The sequence below is a fragment of the Tasmannia lanceolata genome, unplaced genomic scaffold (genome assembly GCF_043159265.1).
Source record: "Tasmannia lanceolata isolate RefF3 unplaced genomic scaffold, GAP_Taslan_0.1 ptg000015l, whole genome shotgun sequence".
NCBI lineage: Eukaryota > Viridiplantae > Streptophyta > Magnoliopsida > Canellales > Winteraceae > Tasmannia > Tasmannia lanceolata.
Window position 1 is genome coordinate 33,697,576 of NW_027518692.1, and position 17,957 is coordinate 33,715,532.

At 38.7% G+C, this 17,957-nt stretch overlaps 1 protein-coding gene across 6 annotated transcripts; it reads right to left on the bottom strand.

The window, feature by feature from the left end:
* Positions 1–644: 644 nt before the first annotated feature.
* LOC143846727 (ureide permease 1-like) lies at positions 645–15,391 on the bottom strand. Of its 6 annotated transcripts, none has more exons than XM_077355246.1 (8): positions 15,124–15,391; positions 13,825–14,116; positions 11,352–11,490; positions 10,498–10,672; positions 9,720–9,757; positions 9,512–9,633; positions 6,664–7,038; positions 645–3,690 (listed from the first exon to the last, which is right to left on the bottom strand). In XM_077355246.1, the coding sequence occupies exons 1-8, from the start codon at positions 15,135–15,137 to the stop codon at positions 3,076–3,078; spliced, it is 1,770 nt and encodes a 589-aa protein (XP_077211361.1). In that variant the 5' UTR covers positions 15,138–15,391; the 3' UTR covers positions 645–3,075. The 6 variants fall into 6 exon arrangements, with proteins under 6 accessions (XP_077211361.1, XP_077211362.1, XP_077211367.1 ...); XM_077355247.1 differs by lacking the exon at positions 15,124–15,391 and adding an exon at positions 15,088–15,111; XM_077355252.1 differs by lacking the exon at positions 15,124–15,391 and adding an exon at positions 14,833–14,936.
* Positions 15,392–17,957: the final 2,566 nt, after the last annotated feature.

Here is a 17,957-nt window from a genome sequence, read left to right on the forward strand (position 1 = left end):
GCCCCTTGTAACCTGGCTAGCTCTGTTTCTAAGCCCTTCCAAGATACCCCTTCTGACATTCTTTCTCTCAACCCTTATGCTGTTCTGGTCTTGGATGATCCAGAAGAGCCCGAATCTTCCCAACCTTCTCAAAACACTGAAATCATCTCCCCAACATCTCCTTTAGAACCATCAAAACTCATTTCAAACTCCAATCCGATCCCACAGAAAATTCAAAACCAGTCATCCCCTGACCCAACAAAACACATTTCAAACACCAACCGGATCCCACAGGAAATTCAAAACCAGTCCTCCCCTGACCCAACAAATGACTTCAGTCAAGTCCCACAAAATCCTCTCATCTTAGGTCCCCAATGAATATTCTAGGAGCGTGGAATGTTAGAGGTTTGTGCTCCAATACAAAAAGGAAGGAAGTGAAACATTTCTTAACCTCAAATCGTATCCCCCTTTGTTGCCTAATGGAAACTAAAGCCAAGGTTGATAAATTGGCTGATTATGCAAAAGAAATCAATGATGAATGGGTTGCTCATGGTAACTATGATCATGTCACTAAAGGAAGAATTTGGATCATGTGGGATCCATTCAAAGTTGCAGTTAATATTTTGCAGGAATCTAACCAGCTTATTCACTCTGAAATCCACCTGTTACAAATCAATCAGAAATTTATTTTGACCTCGGTGTATGGCCTAGAAGATCTCTCTGGGATGATTTACAACAAATTGCTGGTTATGTCACCTCCCCCTGGATTGTCCTAGGGGATTTCAATGCTACAAGGTTTTCTGAGGAAAGAGTCAGAATGGCCTCTGTTTACCCTTCCTACATGGAAGAATTTAATAGTTGCAATGCCAACTGTTCTCCGGTGGATATGCGATCGGATGGTCAAAGTTTATCATGGAACAACAGGAGCTCAGAAGACAGAAAACTGGCTCGACTAGACAAAACTCTGGTAAATGACTCTTGGATCAGTGTATACCCCCTTTCTTACACAACATATAAACCTGCTGGCATTTCCGATCACAATCCGATGGTTATCAGTCTTGAAAATCAAGTGAGGATGGGCCCAAGACCATTCCGATTCATGAATATGTGGCTAGAAGACACTTCATTATATCCCGTTGTGGAAGAGGCCTGGAATATAAAAATTCTGGGAAATCCGATGTATAAGCTCTCTAACAAACTTAAAGAAGTCAAAAGAAGAATAGAAATCTGGAACAAAAATGTTTTTGGCCAGATTGATGTTAAGCTTCCACTCATCAGATCCTCTCTCCACTCTGTCCAAGAAAAGCTTGTCTATAATCCATCTGACAGAAATCTTATTTAGGAGGAAAACAAGCTGAGAGATGAGTTCTTCAGAGTTGCTCATTTGGAAGAAAATATGACTCGTCAGAAAGCCAGAGTTGATTGGTTGAATCTTGGAGATTCAAACTCCAGCTTTTTCCATTCAGCAATCAAGTCCAAACTACACAGAAACCACATCGTTTTCATGGAAAATACTCAAGGTACTACGACCAACGACCCTCATCAGATCTCTGAAGTCCTTGTTGAACATTTCCACAAACTTCTCAACAATGGCAAATCTGGCTGCCACCCTCTCCCTCAACCACTCAGCACCCTCACTTCTGATGAGGCAGCAATGCTTTCTGCACCTGTATCTTCGGAGGAAATCAAAAATGCAGTTTTCAGCATGACGGGAGATAAAGCCCCTGCTCCCGATGGATTTAATGGCCGATTCTTTCAAAAGTTCTGGTACTTGGTTGGTTTTGAATTCTCTACTGCAATAAAAAACTTTTTTGAAAAGAAAAAAATGCTGAAGGAAATAAATGCAACATTTGTTGCGCTGATTCCAAAAGGAATTGATGCTACTTCCCCTTCAAAATTTAGACCCATTTCCTTATGTAATTTTGTTTACAAAACTATCACCAAAATTCTTGCCCTCAGATTGAAATTGGTGATAGGAAAACTTGTTAGCCCTTCTCAATCAGCTTTCATTCATGGTAGACAGATTCAAGAAAATATCCTTCTAACCCATGATCTGCTTCATAATTTCCATCATCCTTCTCGAAAACCAAAAATGTGTCTCAAAATTGATTTGGCAAAAGCATTTGACAACGTAAATCGAGAAGCTTGCTCTCTTTCATATCCCTGCAAGGTTTTGACCAGACATGGTGTTCTTGGATTGATGAGTGCATTAATACCCCCTCTTTCTCTATCCTTTTCAATGGCACTCCTCAGGGTCACTTCAAATCTACCAATGTTTTAAGACAAGGAGATCCCTTATCCCCCCTCTTATTCTGCCTTGTAATGGAAATCCTATCCAGATTAATTGAATCAACTACTATCCTTACGAAAATCACCCCTGCTTTTTCCAAAGGAAATCTAACAATCACCCACCTTCTTTTTGCTGATGACCTCATGATCTTTGCCTCTGCTGATGATCACTCAACCCATGGCATCCTGGATTGTCTCCTTGAATTTGAAAATTGCACTGGCCTTAAAGGTAACCTTTCCAAGAGTGAAATTTTCTTTTCAGGTACCTCCTCCCGAGACAATCGAAGAATTTCTCAAAAAATGGGGATCTCTGAAGGATCTCTCCCCATTAAATACCTTGGCCTTCCCCTTATCCCTGGTAGGTTGACAACTACAAATTGTATGCCCATTGTTGGAAAAATCAGAAAAAGAATTCAAGCCTGGTCAAATCAGTCTCTCTCTAAAGCTGGTCGAGTAGAGCTTGTGAAATCTGTTTTATCTTCTCTCAACCTCTATTGGTCATCCGCCTTCAAGCTCCCCAAAGGAATCATCGTCAGAATTGAAAAGCTAATGCGAGATTTCATTTGGAGTGGTCTTGACCTGAAGAAGAAGATTCATACTGTCTCCTGGAATGATATTTGTCGCCCCAAATGTGAAGGTGGTTTGGGTCTAAGAAAAATTGATCAAATCAACACTGCTCTTCAAATTAAGCTACTTTGGAATATTTTGCAAGATAGCAAGTCCTTATGGAGACAATGGCTTAATTCAAAATATATCAAAAAGCAGAGTATCTGGACCATAAAGATGCCGTCCAAGCCTTCTTGGGGTCTAAGAAGTATTCTTCAAGCTTGTGATATTGCAGTGAATTACATTTGCTATGCAGTTGGGAAAGAAGATGAAATTGACTTGTGGCACTTCCCCTGGCACCCTGATGGAAAAATCTCTACTCAAATACCTAAGTCTACAGTAGACCCCTGTCTTGCAAACGCAAAAATGCTCAGTGATATCCGGAGAAGTAATGGATGGCACCCTATTTTGGATAATGACTCTCTGCGTGAGGAGAAACTTCTTCTTAACAGAGGTATTTCTATTCATGATAATAAAAATGTTCCCATTTGGAAGCCATCCTTGGACGGCAGCTTCTCTACTCACAGTGCTTGGGATAACATCCGTCACCACTCGCCTAAGATTCCATGGTTCAAAACCTGCTGGTTCGTTGGCCATATCCCAAAGCACTCTCTGACTGTTTGGAGAGCCCTCTAAAACAAACTCCTCACAAAGGACAAATTGTGTACCTACCTTCCTCAGATTGATACCAGATGCAACCTGTGGCAGGCACATGCCGAAACTGTCGACCATCTTTTCTTTCAATGTGGATACTCTTGTTGGATTTGGCGTATTGTGCTCTGGAAGTTCAACAGCAGAAGAAAACCTCGTGTTACTCTGAAAGATGAAGAAGAATGGATTAGAATTAACAGAACAGGTAAAGGTCAAGCAGGTACTGCTCTTAAAATTGCTTTTGCTTCAGCAATCTTCAGAATTTAGAAAGAAAGAAACTACAGGCAATTTCAGAATAAAAAACTTCACAAATCAGTGATCCTTCGGATGATCATTGCAGGTGTCAAAGAAAGACTAAACTGGCTGCAATTACAAGATGAAGATTCTGAAGAGAAAAGAAATACTGCCCTGCTGTTTGGGTACAAGTTCAATGCAAAGCAACCATCGGAAAAAACGTGCACCTGGACCCCCCCAACCTCTGAAGAGTTCAAGCTGAACACTAATGCCTCCCTTAATTCCGATGGTGGAGGCTTGGGGGGGCCTCATTCGAAATAATGAAGGTATGTTGCTATCGATGTTCTCTTTGAATACAATAAAAAAGGAGATTTTCGAGTTGGAAATCTAGGCTATCTACGAAGGTCTCAAGGAGGTCATTATCAGAGACATTCGGAGAATTTGGATTGAATCTGACTCAAGTTACTCTGTGGAAGTCATTAATGGTAAGATAAAGCCCCCAAGGAGATTGAGTAACCTCATCTTCCACATTAGGAAAATTATGTCCACTTTCCGTTCCTGGAGGATCTCTCATGTTTGGAGAGAAGCTAATGCTGCTGCTGATCTTTTATCTAAAAGATCTTGTCCATGGAAAGGCAACTCCATCCCTCTTCCTCTTTGCCCTCAAAATCTCTGAACTTGTTTAAATTTGGACAGAGATGGACATATCTACCATAGAATGTAATTTGCTTCTTCTATTGTTGATGATGCTGCTGGAAGACTGCTCCTCTGTGCTCCCCTTCTTGGTGCCCCCTCATTGGGTTATAACGATAAATCCCTCTTCTAGAAGCCGCTACCCCCTCCATCCTTGCTCCCTGCTGAAGACTTTTGGTTTGATGGCTTATCTCCCTGGCTCTTGTTGCAGAATGCCATGTTCTGTCTGGCCCCTAAATTTTTTCAATTGTATTATTTTCTCCTGTTGTGGGTTGTGCTGGATTCTTATCCCCAAATTGTTGGCTTTTGAGCCTCCTTGATTGTATTCTTTTTCTTTTTTAATGAACTCTGGTAGGGGTCTGCCAAACCCTAGCTTACCAATCAAAAAAAAAGTCATCAACTAGACTAGGGTCTAGTACATGTAATGACTTTATAGGATATCAGGCATACCTCCAAGATATGTTTCTTGATTCGCGGACTATTCCAATGACCGGCGTGTGAAGCTTGGCGTGAAACTCGCACATTTTCTAACAACGAGGAATAATAAACATGTTGCTGAAGCCCTTGTCTTCACCACACTGATAGTTATAAGAGGATTCAAAAAATTTAAACCATTTTCATTAATTACAAGATTTGCCTTCGAAGTTTGTGATTTCAATACAAGAGGTTTGCATCGACAAGTTTCTGGCATGCCCAGTGGGTTCTTTGATTACAAAGTTGGAAGGTGTTAGGCACCAACCCTGCTCGATTGAAGATCCGTCTTTGATGATATTTATGATCCCTTTTTAAATATACTAGTTTGTTTGATGCTTAAGCAATTGATTTCTCAACCAACAATGGTGTAGTCTAGTAGACACCATAACCTTCTTGTGATCTCATTCACATCAATACAGAAACATATCCCATGTATAAAACCATTGAAACAAAATGTATAACAGATTGAAAATGGTTTTTTGGCGAATCGGGGGATCTATTACATCAAGGTTATCTGGACTGGGTGTTGATTCTTTTGAATCAGATCATGTCTTTCTATGCCCAGATGAAGCCATGAGCAGACCAACAGCGACAATAAACATGACCAACATACTCACAAGCAATATATAAGTTCTTTTTGACGACTTTCGGTAATCTCCGAACAGATATATGCCCCAAAAGGTGCTCACCAGCGGCAACGCCTGATTTTATGATATAAAAATTGAAGTGAAATTCAAAAATAATGTCAGTATTTGGATAAATAATATGCATATGTATAAAAGCTATTTAGTGTTCAAAAACTACTCAGACAAGAACTAGGACAAGGTAAACCTATTCAACTTGGATGAGTCGTTGATTGACACAGTCAATTTTCCATTTGCATGGGCAAGTCAGAGGAGTTATATTGGCGAGGCAAAACTGGGACCCTTATGAGAACTCCGATAAGGTAAAACGTAGTCTGACTTGAAAATTTTGATTGAGGTGGACAATTTTTCATTAACGTTGGAGTGAGTTTGCAATTGACTCGGTAGGGCAAAAATCAGAACAAGTTTTCATTAACTTTGGACGAGCCAAAGGAGTTTTCAATTGACTCAGTAGGGCAAAACTCGGACTTGGATGAGAACTAGGCCAAGCTAAACCAAGTTGACTCCGGCGATTCAATGAACGACTTAGGGAGTTCTGAAACAACGAATCTATGTAAAATGTTTGCACATTCATACCAACACAAATGCACTGGATTCCATCAGAAATCAAAAGTGAAGCATGCTTGTGCGAGAATAGTACAAGGATGTGTGAACTCCAGTAAAGGATGTGTGATCTCCAGGGAAGTCCTCGTGTTGCACCCCTCTACTTTTTCTTTCCAAAAAAAAACAAAAAAACAAAGGCTGACATTCAAAATCAATTCTGTCATCATAGTTTCGTAGCTACGTTCAATGTTTAAAAGCTCGGACCCTGACGAGAACTCGGTCAAGGTAAAAGAAAGTGGATCCTGGCTAGTCAATGATTGATGCCGTCAATGTTTCATTAACTCGGATGAGTCAAAAGAGTTTTTGATTGACTTCAAAAACTTGAATTCGGACATGAACAAGAAGAAGGTAAAACCAAACCGATTTGGGTAGGGTGATGATTCACACTTGGACTTTTTAAACAGTGGGTGCGATAGCGAAAATATCTGTATATTGCATCAAAAATTACTTTCTCCTTAACAAGAAGAGATAAGGCAAGGAACATACTAACCTGAACAGAATCAGCTGCCGCATATCCAGCAGCTTCACCACCCATGAACTGAAAACCATTTCCAAACCCACATAAAAGCCCAGCCAGAAGAGCCCAGTTTCTTCCATTTGAATCTTTCAGATAATCCGTGAGAGATGATCTTGGTAACCCGAATATGGGATAGTATAGGAAGTAGAGATTCAGAATGATCGCAAGGACGAAACAAGAGATTGAAAAGTAGAAAAATGCAGTGTATATGACCAAATGAGGAACCCCTTTTTTCAAGGTGTGCCACTGATCATTTGTTGCCAAGTTGAACGCTGGTGAGAACAGGGAGAAGCAAATGCCTGCGAATAACGCTATACCCAGTCCTATCAAAGTGCTTGATCCAAGAACCTGTGCATTAAAAGATCATCAATGGAGTATCATGAGGCCTAGTAAGCTTAAAACATTCATGTAGATTGTTTAAATCGACCACAAAACAACCTGAATTTGTAAATAATATAAGATATGTGGAAGAATCAATGCAATCATTATATATATATATATATATATATATATATATATATATATAGAGAGAGAGAGAGAGAGAGAGAGAGAGAGAAGGGTTTCTGCGCTCGAGCGCAGATAGGCTTATCTGCACTCGAGCACAGAAACAGGGGGTGGGGCCATTGGGGGGGTGATCCTAACCATTCATTTGGAAGGCATCATCATGGATGGGGGGCCTACCAAAAATCAGCTCCATTGGATCACCAATGGGTGTCCATTTGTGGGGCCAAAAATAGACAGATACTATTTGTCCACAAATATGTCCATTTTTGGCCCCACAAATGGACACCCTAAGGTGATCCAATGGAGCTGATTTTTGGTGGACACCCTACCCATGAAAGGGCCCATCAAATGAATGCTTTGGATCCCACCCAAAACGTGGCGCAGAAACCATTTCCTCATATATATATATATATATATATATATATATATATATATATATAGAGAGAGAGAGAGAGAGAGAGAGAGAGAGAGGAAACTGTTGGTGCGCTTAAGCTCACCAAACTTATGGTGCTCTTAAGCGCCCAATCACATGGAGGCCCACTTTGTTAGGATGATCCAAAGCATTCATTTGAAAGGCCCTTACATAGATGCGGTGTGTACCAAAAATCAGCTCCATAGGATCATCCTAACCCATCCATTTGTGGAGGTCAAAATGGACAGACATTGTTTGTCCACAAATCTGCCCATTTTTGTCCTCCACAAATGGAGGGGTTAGGATGATCCTATGGAGCTGATTTTTGGTACACACCCTATCTATGATAGGGCCTTGCAAATGGATGGTTTGGATCACCACAGAAAATGTGGAACCCGTGCGATTGGGCGCTTAAGCGCACCATAAGTTTGGTGAGCTTAAGCGCACCAACAGTTTCCTCATATATATAGTGTGTGTGTGTGCGCGCGTGTGTGGGAAGATGATATTTTCACCTCCCTTCCAAGCATTTCCACCCCTTTTATTTGTTTTTTTCTAAAATTAAAAGGAGGTGGATAGGCAGTTATTTCTAGGAAAAGACAAACAAAAGGGGGAGGAGATGTTGAAAATGGGGGTGGAAATATAATTTAAAATTTATAATGTTTATGGACGGACATCAATGTGTGGCTAAATATATGGGAAACTCTCAACTTTCTTAAACAGGTGACATTTAGGGTGAGGGCAATACACAATTAAAGAGGTGCAGTGAGAGTTAATAAGAGTGTCTTAGTGAAAAATCAGTGAGTTTCTCTTGTCAGAAGGTGAGAGATTATTGCTTTGTCAAAATGTGAGAGAACTCCCATACATAACGAACTGTTACCTTTCTTAAAAAAGTGTGTTAAGCTGAGGGATAATATGCAATGGATGAGGTGTTTTGATAATTACAGGGGTGTTTTGATGAAAATTAAATGGATGTCTTTTTCTAGGAGGTAATCATGGTTTAAATAATCGGCCGGTTCCAAGACATCGTCCGGTGCCCCTCAAATTTCATGCGGATGATACAAAACACTTCTATGATTGCCTGATAGATATTCTAATCATCTGAAAGATGTTAACGCATCATTCAAAAAAAAATGTTTCCCTTAGGCGAAACAGTACGATAAATATCATATTTTGAGGTTTTTATGTATCGAAAAATAGAAATAAGAGGCAATGAATGTATTTTTAAGATGAGAGATATGAGTTTTGAACGAGTTAGCATCTCTAACATATCAATTATACATATAGGGAAATGATATCAGCACAGCCATTTTTTAATAATTGCACAAACTCAGCTTGTCTTTTCTTTTTTAATCGGCTTGAAAGAGCTTTTGGAGAAGAGTAATAACCTTTAACAGCTCTTTAAATAAGAAAAGACAAGCTAAGTTAGTGCAATTATCAAAACATGGTTGTGCTGATATCATTTCCCTACACACACACACACACACACACACACACATATATATATATATGCATGTATGTGTTGCAGTATGCCTGTGTTGCTATTGTTAAAGTAAAAATGAATAAATAACGCCTTCTCCAACAGCTTAAGCTTTTGGAGTAACTGGTTGTTTCACATGGTATCAGAGCAAAGGTCCTGAGTTCAAACCTCCTTGTTGTCAAAAGTCCACATAAAATGGTCAACCCAAAAGTGGGGCCACATGTGCCACGTGTAGGCCAGCCCAAAGAAAGAGGGGCCACACGTGAGGGGGAGTGTTAAAGTAAAAATGAATAAATAATGCCTTCTCCAACAGCTTAAGCTTTTGATAACTGGTTGTTTCACAGCTATGTAGAGAAAAAGCTGCAAAAATAATTAAACTTAAGATTCTAAACACATGCAGATAAACACAATGAAGCTGCTGTTCTAACCTTGATTGATCTTCTATTCTCAAGATCTATGAGGAACTCTGCAGTTCCAGCTTTTGCTTTCTCAACATTGGGTGTGGGATCCAAGGAATGCGCATTTCCATCCTCCAAATCCATTTTTACATCTAAACTGAGCAGAAAATTAGAATTATCATGGATATATTTAGTATCAGAGGACCAAAAATACACTGTTTAATCTCTGAAGAAATACCTTTGGTTTGGTTGCTAATCTCTAAATTGTCCATGGACCTGACCAAATTCATATTCATTGAATTTCAGTTGATGGTTTGGCTTCCAAGATAGAAATAAGGATTTTATTTGAAAATTTACATGTTGAAAAATTAAAAATTTTGGGAAATGAGAACTCGTAACATATTAACATGGAAAATACAGACTTTGCAGTTTGAGATACCGCACACACAAAATAAATAAATAAAAAATCTAAGGTTGATAATGTAAGAGGTGATGTGGGGATGCGTCTAATTGATGATGGAGAACCCAAAGGCCCTGTTTGGATTGCAGGAAAAAACTTTTATTGAGGAAAATTTTTCTTAGTTTTTTTTTTAGTTCCACAATTTAGAGGTGAATGATAAATTATAGAGATAACATTATATATTATAGGGTCCATGAACCTTGTCTAAGGTCTCATGTTCAATTCCCACAGGGATAGGTACAAAATATCCTTCTTCACAACATTATAAATTAAAGGTCCCTGAAAATAAAACTTGGACTGTGGTGGTTCAAGTCACTTTTTTTCATGTGTAATCAAACAACGGAAAAGCATGAAATTTTGGCAAAGTTTTTCTTTCCCAAACTATTCCAAAAAATTCTTGCAATCCAAACAGGCCCAAAGGGAAGAAGACCATAGAACAGAGTACCCTTGAGTTAGAAATTGGGATGATCTCATGAAATTATCTCCTCTCAAATTTCAAAGGCATTGAGATTATCATATTAGTGTAGCGAGGAATCTCTAACAAAAAGAATTATACCATGTCTTGCCCTGGTAATTACTTGATGAACTACTAAGCTTTGCTTCATTGTCAGATGCATTGGAGGAATGAACAGCAGATCCAAGACAAACTGCGAGAAGGAAACATCCAACTCCGGGGAAAAGAATCTCAGCTTTATTGATGCGATCATCTAAGAAGTAGTTCATGGTTGTTCCTGTTACATGTAGGATGGAGCAGATATACATTTATTCATTTAATCTATAAATTCTAACAAAATTGTTAAGAAATTCTCTTCCCCTTTACCATTCAAAAATAATAATAATCTCTTCCCCTTTACCAATTAAATTCTATAGGCAAACATTCAAAATGAAATGGAAGATATTTATACCTTTTAGACTAATACAAAATGTTGGAGTATAACTGATTAAGAAACACCAACTCTAACAGCTTAAGCTTTTGGAGTAATTGGTTTTTCACACGCTATCAGAGCTATTGACTCACGGCAGGTCGTGGGTTCAAAACCCAACAATTCTTTGATAATAAAAATCCACATGTACGGCCAACCCAAATGAGGGGCCACACGTAACTGGGAGTGTTGAAGTATAACTGATTAAATAACACCAACTCTAACAGCTGAAGTTTTTGGGTTTCACACAAAAATCCAACAAGAAAACTTTGCTAAAAGGGAATTGCTAGCGTCCATCGCAAAAGGCATTTCACGGTTGGTATGTCGCATGTCAGACCACCCACCTCGTGAATGAAGACAAAATCTGTTGTCTTCATTCACGAGGTGGCTGGTCTCACATTTGACAGACCAGCTGCAAAATGCCTTCTGCAATGGACCCTAGCAAATCACTTGCTAAAAATGTAGATCAGTTTGAGTGACAATATACCAAAAACAACTGTTATGCTTGCAGTGATCACCTCCGTCACTGAAAGACCGACATAAGCCAATGCGTATTGTGTAGATAAGTTCCCAAGGCTGAGAACTATCCCACCAGCCATTGCAAAGAGAACAGAAGGCCAATTGTCCTGCATCAAGTATCCACTTATAGTTAAGAGCATCAAGTGATAAATTTCATCTAAATTAACACATTGAAACAGAGTAATAAACTAGTAAAAAGTACAGAAAGAACATACAGAAGATAAAATAGGAAAATGGGTGTTGAAGCATTGAAAATGACTTAAATTTGTTTAACTTTTCAGTTCCAGGAATCAAATTTCTCCCTGGAGTAAGAACTCAAAGCATCCTATCTAATAACACATAAAAAGTGAGCCCGTGTGGCTATCCTCTCCTGCAAAAGTGAACCGCAAAATGGCTTTCCGCAAAATTGCCTAGCAGATCCCATATATAGTGTGTTGCATGGATTCGGATTCGTGTGTTGGGATCCGACATGGATTTGAGGTGCTAGATTCGGCAAACCCCCAAAAGTAAGATTTGTGGATTCAATAATTTTTATTAAATAAAATAAATTTAAAATTTTTAAAAAATTAAATATGTATATATTCATGAAAATTTTGATGGCAGAGGTTCGAGGCATTACGGTTTTTATTAAGCGAGTCAAAGAATGAGGGGGAAGGGAATCGATGCTCGAGGGTGGAGGGTCGAGGCGCTAGGTTTTTTGCTAAGAGAAGATGAGATGTGCTTTTAAAAAAATAATATTAAGAAAAAAAACCAGTTTAAAGGAAAAATATACAGGATTCACATTTAAAAAAACCACGATGACACGGCTACGATAAGAATCCGACTGTGTCCTAGGCGAATCCATGTCTGATTCATGTGTCGAAACATGTCGACACGGATTCGACATAGTGGGGCAAAGAATCCATGCAATGAAGGAACCCCCAACATTCAGTGGGCATGGCAATGAAGGAACAACTGGATCTTTGTTATTCTTTAAAAAACTCATGGAATATTGCATCCTTCGCCAGATAATCTTACATAACTTTTCAAAGAGGGGCAATTACTTTTGGCATTAGGAATAAGAGGAATTCTAGACTGAAGGGAGCCCTTGAAGAAAGAGGTGAAAGGGCTCCACATTGGCTGCACATCACCATCATGTTTGACTTTTCAGCCGTTATTAATTCATGATGGTGATGTGCAGCCAATGGGGGAGCCCTTTCACCTCTTTTTTGCAAGGGCTCCCTTCAGTTTAGACTTCCTCTAGGAATAATTAGGCTTTTCAGTGAGCATGGCAATGAAGGAGCAATTGGGTCCTTTTTATTCCTTAAAAAACTCATGGAAAATCGAATATTTCTCCAGATAATTTTACAACTTTTCAAAGAGAGGAAGTTACTTTTGGCATTTCCTAATGCTCGAAGTTACAGAAGATCACAGCTCCACGTACCTGGTTTTATTCAAAGCTTAAAGTAGGAGAATTTAGAATAAATGGAAAGATTATAGCTTTAGTCAATATGTCATAGTGTGTAAATCCCTGAGTAACCGATGAGCTGCTTTGAAGAAAACGAAGCTAGGTTTCGTGCCCATATCTGGTGCTTCAGTTTTATTTGCAAAATCCTCAGCTATATCAAATCCAAGCAAACTAGAAATTCATGCATTTTTCGTTATGTGATTACACTACTCTGCTACAGAAAACCACAATCAGGAAAAAACTCTGAAACTGAAAACAAGGGGAAAAAAAGAATTTTATAGGATGAGGGTGATTTCAGATCTTTTGCTTAAAACAAATGGATATGAGAATTACACAATAACTGACTAAATGCCAAATGTTGTCTACGGAATGAACCGAAGTACATGAAAATTGAACCATTAATAAGCTCCTAATACAATATTAAATTATTAACTATGTTTCTATGCATCAGTAGCTGAATAGGTAAGCCTTACAAGCAATCCTCTTACAAAATTTGAAACCATCTTGAAACTTTTTGGCACAGGTGAGCTGCAGTATCAATAAAAAAAATCTACTACTTGCTATGTAACAATGACATTCCAAATATTTCCTATTTTGACACATTTTATTCATTATGAACCTCTAATGGGGGAAATTGTAAACAATTGTTCAAGTATAAATGATTAAATAACACCAACTCTAACACCTTAAGCTTTTAGAGTAATTGGCTGTTTCTCATGGTATCAGAGCTATTGACTCATGGAAGGTCATGGGTTTGAAATCCAACTCCTCCTTGATATTAAAAATCCACATGTACAGCCAACTCAAAAGAGGGGTCGCATGTGTGAGGGGGAGTGTTGAAGTATAAATGATTAAATGATACCAACTCTAACAGCTTAAGCTTTTGGAGTAATTGGTTGTTTCACAATAATATTACCAAATTTCCATCAAAACCAACTAAATTTTCTTAACTGAAAAGATAATTTAGTAATAATAAGAGAATAAAAGGTTTAACCTGAGTGAGTTGAGTGAAAAAATTTGGCATATCAGGTTTGCTATCTCCAATCTGACCAAAGGTTAACGCAATAATCACAGCGGCCAAGAGATTACTAAATGAATAATCAAGGTAAGTATGTTGGGGAAGCCGACCTCGCCTCTCTAAGAGAGTGAAAATAGCAGGCCAAGTACCTAAGAAAAGGAGGGCAGTCACCATCAAAGCTATGGCCCCTCCCTTATCCTCCACCACATACACCTTCAACCCAACTAACCAAAACCTATCAACTGAGAAAATATCCATTGCAGACATCCTACAAAAAATTCAAAAAACAAGCCATTAGTACATTGTCCCACGCATTTCTTTTGCTAAATTTAGCAAAATCTTTTACCTCAGAGGCCATATAACAATACAATTAAATGTAACATAAAAATAAAGACGAACAATCAAAGATAAGGAAATAAGAAATTCAGCTTCAGAAAGCCATGGAGCAGTGAAAACAAGGAATAGTATTTGCAAAAACATCTACAGATGGACAAACTTTTAGTTTTGCATCAAAATTTAGAAGACCCAACAGCCTTAGGATTCACAATCAATATAGTCTGGCTATCTTCTGCTAAATTTAGAAAAACCCATTTAGCCTGTAACAGAAAATTATGACAAGCAAAACGAATCAAGGAAAAAAAAAAGCGGGTGGTGATACATTCGCACCCCCTGTAGGATAATTCGCACAGAATATGTGGCAGACTTTAACAGTCGTTGACGTTAAAGGGGTGCGAATTATCCTACAGGGGGTGCAAAGTTATCATTCCCAAAAACAAATAACAGCAAAGTTTTAGGAAGAAACCAAAGTTATGCAATAATCAGCAAATCATAAACAACCCAAAAAGCAATCTTTGACTCCCCACAGTTAAATTTAGAAACCCATTTGATTTGCATATAAATTTTCTTTTAAATAATCCAATAGAAAAAAAACTTCAAGGGAGAAAGCAAAATAGAGAAGCAAATGCAACTCAGATTCTAACTAACTGTCCAAAGATCAATCTTTGACTTCCTTCTGCTGAATTTAGAATAAGATCATAGAATTCAAGAACAGGCAAAATAAAAGACCAAAAATAGGGGATATTCTCCCCCCCCCCCCTCCCAATCCCCCTTTGACAGATATCGTTAGGATATACAAAGGGGTGGAGGAGCCACCGTTAACTCCAAAAGGCTTAAAAGTTAACGATTTCTGTTGAGGGGGGGGGGGGGGGGGTTGTGTGGAAGAAAGAAAGTGTACTGTACATGAATCTGGTAGCTTGAAATTCACAAAATACATACCTCTCTGACTTCATTCTGATAATTTTAGAGAAAGCCCATGTGGACTGCTAGGTGAAATATCATTTTCATCCATCCACCAAACAGAATCCTTAAAAATAATATATAAGAATCTTTGAAAGGGTTGACAGTTTTTTTCTTTGAAAATCCAAGAGAATCACAAACATGTGATATGAGTGACCATAAAGGTGAGAATTTCTCAAACTTGAGATGGGTTTTGAGTCTTTTGACAGCTGAAAGGTTACAGATTTCTTCTCTTTATGGCGTTGGAATCTAATGACATGCGTGGAATCCTTCAATTGTTTACCCTCTTAAAAGTAACCAAAACAATGACTACTGATATTGGCACTACCATGTTTTAAAAATTGCACAAACTCATCTTGTCTTTTTCATTTTTAATCGGCTTCTGGATTTTTTTGGGAACTGTAATTACCTTTGACAGCTGTTTGAATAATAATGGAGCATTTAGGGAACTGTAATTACCTCTGACAGCTGTTTAACTAAAAAGACAAGATGAGTTTGTGCAGTTATCAAAACATGAGGTGTCAATATCAGTAGCAAGAAAACATCAGGGTAAATGAGATCTTACCGTTGGATTGTTTTGAAATCTCTCACCATCGGCTTAGAAATTTTACCACTGGCCTTCCAAATGAATGCTTTGGACCACCCAAAAATGTGTCTCCTCATGTTTTGTTATCTGAGCAGATGCTCACAAACCATTTCCTCTCTCTCTCTCTCTCTCTCTGTCTATATATATATATATATATAGGAGTTTTTGTGGCATTTCAGCATTTTTATTTCATTTACAATTATCTTATGTGGGTGCTCATTTTTAACACATGTGATGGTTATTATTCGCTATTTGATATAGCTCTGTTTTTGCATTTTTACTAATGCTTATGTGAATGCATGTTAAGTAACTAGATGGATTTGGTTAATCGATGAGATTGATTAATTATCGTCAACAGGTACGGTCTACTACTCACACGGCATAGATCGACCCCGACATCTGGGATGTACAGGATGAGGCCAATCACCTTGACATTTGGGATGTGCGAGGAGGTGATTGGCCGCCCTGATTCCTCAGGAGATTAGGATAGTTGACATGTTACAGAGCCAGGATGAGGTATTCCTGAGATGAGGCGGATGGGCCTTGCAATCGTTGAGGACTGATCCTGCATGGTGTAACCGCATGACGATATATCTAGTTTCGGATTGCTGTGTGCTTTCTGAATTTACACCATGGCATGTGCACTGGGTACGACCCGTGCTAGAGACCACTACCTACAGGTGCAGGATTAATCCCTTTTACGTAGCACCGTGTGTGAGGAGCTGGTTCCATAAGTAACCCTTGTGCCCTTAGGTACTCTTCTCTTTGCTAGGAAGTTGAAGTCGAATTCTCGCTACTTTGGCATGATAACCTGCGGTTGTGATCGATTCGACCTACTGGCGCATTGCTGGGAAAGCAGTTGGACTGATAAGGAATAGTATGTACTTGAGGAAGATCCCATGATATTTACACTATGGCTTGGCTATGGCGTGCACTTGTTAATCTTTATCGGCAGCGGCATTTTTATTGGGTTTTATCGATCGTTTTGCAAATTATTTTCTAAATCTATTTATATAGTTAAATATGTTTATTTTGGAAAATGATTTTGTAAAACATCAATTTGCTTAACAAATGAACAAAGTGCATGTTGAGGTGGATGGGGCTCTTTGGGATTAGAGCAGTTCATCTCGGTGTATATCGTGTGGGTCTAGGGCAGGCTAGATGGGATTGGTGATGTTACCGTTTTGGGCAGATGGAGATTTGGTACAGTGCTCTCGTTGAAGAGATGATTGTTCCCTGGGGTCTCACCTGTTAGGTTTTAGTATTTGAGATCAGGTGTTGATGGTTAAGATTGGTAAAGGGCTAGTTTTGTGCCATTGAACTGACTGCCTTTTGGGTTAGGCGGGCTGGAAATTATCATTATGCCTTGAGGGTATTTTGGTATTTAAGATCAATAATGGCACGGTTGTAATAAAGTACAAGGGGAGGGCTATTTGTTTGCCCTTGAGAGTGTAGAGATTTTGGGGGTAATTTGGAAATTACCAAATTTCCTTTTTCTATATAAGTGAGCTTATGGCTCATTCTCTACATACACATAAGATTCTCTCCTCCCTCTTCTTATTCTCCCTCTAGCATCCACCCTCGGTCTCACTCGTTCAGCTTCTTCGGACTGAGATCTAACGGGTGTACAGTTACAAACTCCCTCGTGGTGTACGTACAAACTCCCTCAGGGTTTTCTGATCATTTTCCATCCTGTCAGATTGTGGTTTCAATTGCGGCTTTGGCGCGATTACGTGTCCGGCTCAGTGATTCAACTGGCAAATTTTTTTGGAATCAGAGCTTCCGTAGTGATCAATATACAGATATGTAGGAAAAGGTTTCTGATAGGGGTGGGCAGAACCGAGCCGGACCCGAAGAACCGAACCGGAACCGAACTGTTTAAAAATACTTTGGGTCCGGTTCGGTTCCACTGATGAAGAACCAAACTTATTCGGCTCGGCTCCGGGTCTAATGTTCTTGGTTCGGTTTTGGAACCGAAGAACCGAACTTTTGAATATATATATATATAATATTTTTTATATTTCTATTATACATATACTTATTAATATAAATTACTTATAATATTAATAAGTAATAGTTAATACTATTCTTATAATAAGAAAGTAACTTACATTATAACTTTAATTAAAAGTTTTTATAAATTAGAATTAGTAATTAGTAATTAGCCATTAGAACCGGAGAACCGGACCGGACCGAACCGATTATGTTCGGTCTGGTTCGGTTAGGT